Source organism: Natrix helvetica, assembly GCF_964273705.1.
Source record: "Natrix helvetica genome assembly, chromosome: Z".
Taxonomy (NCBI): Eukaryota; Metazoa; Chordata; class Lepidosauria; order Squamata; family Natricidae; genus Natrix; species Natrix helvetica.
The window spans coordinates 142,977,442-142,982,546 of record NC_138554.1 but is presented as its reverse complement, the minus strand read 5'-3'; the positions used below and the strand labels follow the sequence as shown (position 1 = coordinate 142,982,546).

Below are 5,105 nucleotides of genomic sequence, written 5' to 3'. Positions count from 1 at the left end.
TGGATCCCAGCCTTCGCCACGTGCACGGCGGGGCAAACCCCGCCCCCTCCCAAGGCTGAGAAAGCCCCTCCCTCTCGAAGGGAGATGGTCCTCGACTAATGACCACAATCGATTCTCCACCACCACCAGCATCGCCGCGACCAATTTTTTTGTTGGTGACCATGTCGTTTCTTGAGTGAGTTTGGCCCGTTGTTAAGTGAATCCTTGCGGTGGTTCAGGGAGTAACGTGGTCGTTAAGCGAACTGGACTTCGCCCCCTTTGACATTGCTGGTCAGAAGGTCGCAAGAGCAGATCACAGGACAACGGGAGACACAGCGACGGTCGTAAATACGAATCAATTGCCAAGCTTCTGAATTTGGATCGTATGAAATGGTAAACATCTCTTCCTTGAGCAGAGGGTTGGATTAGATGACCTCCGAGGTCCCTTCCAACTCTGTCATTCTATGGTTCTGTGAGGGTCTCCTGCTTGAGCAGGTGGTTGGACTAGAAGACCTTCGAGAGCCCTTCCAGCCCTGATTCTATGATTTTTGCGCGGGGACCCTAGTGCTGAGGCTCGAAGCCCAGTCTGGGCGCGGTGCCTGCCGGAAGTCGTAGTTTTTCCCCAAGGAGTCCGGCTGGGCAACTCCGCCCCCCCCAGTGAGGCATGCCGGGAGTTGCAGTCCCGATCTCGGGAACTGCGCCGGGGAAGGAGGGAGGGTCGGGCTGGGCTCGCGCGGCATCCCTGGCGTGGGAGCGAGCGATGCAGAAATACGAGAAGCTGGAGAAGATCGGAGAGGGTGGGCGTCCACCGGGAGGGTGGGTGGGGAGGATGGGAGTGGGAGTCCCAGCCCCAGGGGACGGAGACCTCTCCGCACCGGGCGAGGAGGACAGGACGGAGGGGAGGTGCGGCTCGGATGACCCCCAGTGAGGGTGGGGGGTCTTCGGGGGTCTCTGAGCGACGCTTCCCCCTCCTAGGCACCTACGGGACCGTCTTCAAAGCCAAGAACCGGGAGACCCACGAGATCGTGGCGCTGAAGCGGGTGCGGCTGGACGACGACGACGAGGCAAGGCGGGGGGCGGGGGGCGAAGTGGGGGTTCGCCTCAACTCTCCCCTCTCCCGCGGCTGGTGCATTGAGGGCTCCACGCCGCCTCCTTGCATCCCCGAGGGTCTTGGGTGGGTGGGGGTCTTGTCCTTTAAGGGGGAGGGGGTTTTGCACTCTGAAGCCTCCCTCCCCTCGCCGCTGTATTTTAGGGCGTCCCCAGCTCGGCGCTGCGGGAGATCTGCCTTCTGAAGGAGCTCAAACACAAGAACATCGTGCGGTGAGTTTCCGGGGAGGGGGCTTCAAGGCGGCCCTCCATTGGGGAGAGGGCTCAGCCTAGCAGGATCAGGCCCCAGGACGACCAAGGGAGTGGAGCGCCCCCACCCGCCCCACAGTGGGAGACAGAGCCTGGTGGGGGTGGGGGTCTTGCCACTTGGACCTTGTATCCCACCCACTGGGCAGGGGGCAAAGTCACCCTTTGAGAGGGGTGGGCTCCTCCAAAGGGCTGGTTGGAAGGTGGGCAGAGGCAGCATCCAAGCAGGATTCCACAACCCTGGGAGTGTCTGGGACCCACGGTTTTCTTGGGGTCCCGTGTTTTGAGCCCCACTGCTTTGTGGGAGTCTCGTGTTCAGTGGGGGAGGGGGAGGGGATGCTGGTGATGCCCCCCCCCGACTTACCTCCCTCTCCCTTTCCAGCTTGCATGATGTCCTGCACAGCGACAAGAAGCTGACGTTGGTTTTCGAATTCTGCGACCAAGTAAGGCGATGGGCGTAAGAGGAGACAACCCCCCCCCCCCAAAAAAAATCTTCCTTCTGCCTCAGATGCGAATCTCCTCCGATTGGGGGTCTGGGCCCTCACGGAGATGAAAGAGCCCCCCTCCCTACCCTCCGCAGCCAACGCCCCACCTTCCCCTGTGCCCCCTCCCTCTCCCCACTGACCTGCACCCCCACCCCAAAGGGGCTGGGAGGAAAGGGGGAGGCTGTCTTCTTGTGTTTGGGAGGGGGGAGCGGACGGTGTTGATTGCCGCTAAACAAATGGGCAGTCCTTGACTTACGACCGTGATATTTCTGTCAGTAAGTGAGACATTTGTGAAGTAAGTTTCACCCCTTTATGCCCTTTCTTGCCGCCGTTGTTAAGCAAATCCCCATGGTGGATCAAACTCAGGGACCGGGTTGTTAAGTGAATCGGGCTTCCTCTGACGGTTACTGAAGAAGTGGAATCGCTCCTCGGCGACCGTCGTTATATCAACCGGGTGGCCATGAGTTTTGCTCATGGTCCTAACGGTCCTCATTTTTTTCAACACCCTTGGCATGTTCAACGGTCACTAAGCAAACCATCGTAACTCAAGGACTTTTGTTTCCCTGCGAACGGACGCAACCCCAACCGGCCCAGCTCCCTTTTCCTGGTCCCCACTTGTGAGCACCCCTAAATTCCACCCCTCTACTTGGAATGGAAGGAGGGGGGAAGAGGCTGGATTCCCCCCCCCCCACCTCCGCTGATCCCCCCCCCACCTCTGCTGACCCCCTGCAGGACCTGAAGAAGTATTTCGACAGCTGCAATGGCGATTTGGACCCAGAGATCGTGAAGGTAAGACAGGGGACGGCCACTGTTTGGGACTGGAGGGGGGCTTTGGTGGGACCTCTGGCTGCCCTTTGCTGGGACTGACAGGAACACCGCCTCCCCTTCCCCCCCCCCCAGTCCTTCATGTACCAGCTTCTGAAGGGCCTCGGCTTCTGCCACAGCCGCAACGTCCTGCACAGGGACCTCAAGCCCCAGAACCTCCTCATCAACCGGGTGAGTTTAACGGGGAGGGGTCTTCTAGTCCTCCCCCCCCCCATGATTCGGTTGAGTGATGGGCACTGCCATTCCAACCCCCTGAAATTGCGTTGAGGGGGTCCCTGTAGCCACCGGATGTTCCCACGGCTGGCATTTGGGCAAAGGTTGCCACTCGTGCCAGGAAGGCTCCCTCTGGTGGGTGCCAGTGTGTATGGGGCAGAATTGGCACCAAAATCTGGAGGTCCCATCCTCCCCTCCCAACCTCTCCCTGGGTTGCTACCGGTTCGCACCGGTCTGTTGGCCTGGGTGGAAGAACCGGCAGTGACACAGGCTGGCCACGCCCCTGAACTGCTTCCCTGGTTGCTGCTGGCATGACTGCCGTGGTTTTTAGTCCTTTAAAAATGAACCGGGCATGCGCAGAACAATTTACAGGCAACTGCACATGCGAAGCCAGTAACGCTGGCAGCAACCCATCCCTGGGGCTCCCCTCCCCCCCGCCCAATTTGGGAAGGGAGACCCTCTTCCTGTTGGGAGCCTCCCAAATCCATGGACCAAATCCATCTTTGTGTCAAGGCTTCTCCCACTCAGCCGAATTGCTGGGCATTTGGTGTGGGGGTGTCACTCCCCCCCAATGGGGAGCTGGAAGGGGGTTCCTCCCCCTCCTAACTGATTTTTTTTCCCTTGGGGGCAGAATGGGGAGCTGAAGCTGGCAGATTTCGGGCTGGCCCGGGCCTTTGGCATCCCGGTGCGCTGTTATTCAGCGGAGGTGAGCAAAGCCCTTGGCAGAGAAGGGGGGGGCATCCCCCCAGTGGTACTCTTGCACCCCCAAGAAGGAAGCCTCCCCCTCAGGCATCCCCCCCCCAGGAGGGTCATCCCTCCTGCCAGGAGTTCCAGGGGGGAATGGTTTGTTCCAGGATGTGGGGGGAAGGGGGCATTTGACAGAATATAACAGAATTACAGAGTTGGAAGGGATCTTGGAGGTCATCCACTCCAACCCCCTTCTCAAGTAGGAGACCACATACCTTCCGTTCTCGGCAGAATTGTTCGGGAGCCTCTGTTCTCTGTCCCTCATTTGGGGGGAAAGGGGGCAGGGTCTTCCGCTCCCTGACCTGGAGCTCCGATTGATTGGGGAAGGGGTCTCTCCCCATAGGTGGTGACCCTCTGGTATCGCCCCCCCGACGTCCTCTTTGGGGCCAAACTCTACTCCACTTCCATCGACATGTGGTCGGCCGGCTGCATTTTCGCTGGTGAGGCCGAGCTGGTGGAGGGGAAGGGGGCGGGATCCATTTGGGAAGCAAGGATGGGGAGGGGCCCATTTGGGGAGGTCTGACTCTCCCCCTCCCTCTCCAGAGCTGGCGAACGCGGGGCGGCCCCTCTTCCCGGGCAACGACGTGGACGACCAACTGAAGCGCATCTTCCGATATCCTTGCTGCTGGGTGGGGGGAGAAACATTAGAGGAGGGGGGAATGGCCGTGTTAGGAGGAAGGTCCCGGGGGGGGGAGGACAAGCAAACACTCCCCCCAATCCTTGACTCTTCCACGCTGCTGGGGACCCCCACCGAAGAGCAGTGGCCTGGCATGACCAAACTCCCCGATTACAAGGTGAGGAGGTAGCCCTCCCCACCAAGGGGGCGGTTTGGGCTGTGTGTGTGGGGGGCGGCTTCCAGCTGACCCCTGAGCCCGAAACACCCCCCCCCCCGCTCACCTCGCCTACTCCTTCTCAGCCCTACCCCATGTATCCTGCCACAACTTCACTGGTCAACGTGGTGCCAAAACTGAGTACGACAGGACGGGACCTGCTACAGGTGAGTTCCCAGCAACTCCGCCCCTCCCTCCGTCCCGTCCCCCCCCATTCTGGCCACGGTGGCAGAGGGGATCTCCCCAATTTCTGCTGGACTCTTTCGAGGGTCCCTGCTCTCCTTTCCTCTTTGGCTTGGCAGAACCTGTTGAAATGCAACCCGGTGCACCGGATTTCGGCCGAAGACGCCCTACAGCATCCGTATTTCACCGACTTCTGCCCCCCTTGACGCTCCTCCGTGGCGGAGAAGGGCTGCGGAGGGGTGGGGGCCACGTGGCTCCCCAACCCTTCCCAGAGCAGCCGCGGGAGGCCAAATCCTTCCGGGGGGTGGGGTGGGGTGAGGGAGGGGGGAAGCAGCTGGGACCAGAACTTGTCCTCCCCCTTTGATGTGAATAGCTGTGAATTCTATAAAATGCTGCTTTATTCCTTTTCCCTCCTGTGCTGTTTTCCTCGCCTGCCTGGAAACGGGTGGGTGGGTTTCTTTCGCTCCTTTGCCCCCCCCCCTACTCAATT

The 5,105-nt window shown here is 60.3% G+C and overlaps 1 protein-coding gene across 1 annotated transcript; it reads left to right on the top strand.

Annotated features, from left to right (window-relative positions):
* The first annotated feature begins 646 nt into the window (after nt 1–646).
* Nucleotides 647–4,939, top strand: LOC309381326 (cyclin-dependent kinase 5). Its single transcript, XM_081932215.1, has 12 exons — nt 647–776; nt 955–1,043; nt 1,232–1,299; nt 1,715–1,775; nt 2,550–2,606; nt 2,718–2,813; nt 3,487–3,561; nt 3,946–4,042; nt 4,146–4,215; nt 4,336–4,396; nt 4,519–4,599; nt 4,735–4,939. Exons 1-12 carry the CDS (start codon nt 740–742, stop codon nt 4,819–4,821), a joined length of 879 nt encoding a protein of 292 aa, XP_081788341.1. The 5' UTR covers nt 647–739; the 3' UTR covers nt 4,822–4,939.
* The last annotated feature ends 166 nt before the right edge of the window (nt 4,940–5,105 follow it).

Coding starts and splice junctions, on each gene's coding strand:
- LOC309381326 (XM_081932215.1), top strand. CDS start 740: ATGCAGAAATACGAGAAGCTGGAGAAGATCGGAGAGG. Junction 1,044..1,231: donor GGCTGGACGACGACGACGAG/GCAAGGCGGGGG, acceptor GCTGTATTTTAG/GGCGTCCCCAGCTCGGCGCT. Junction 4,600..4,734: donor CAGGACGGGACCTGCTACAG/GTGAGTTCCCAG, acceptor TTGGCTTGGCAG/AACCTGTTGAAATGCAACCC.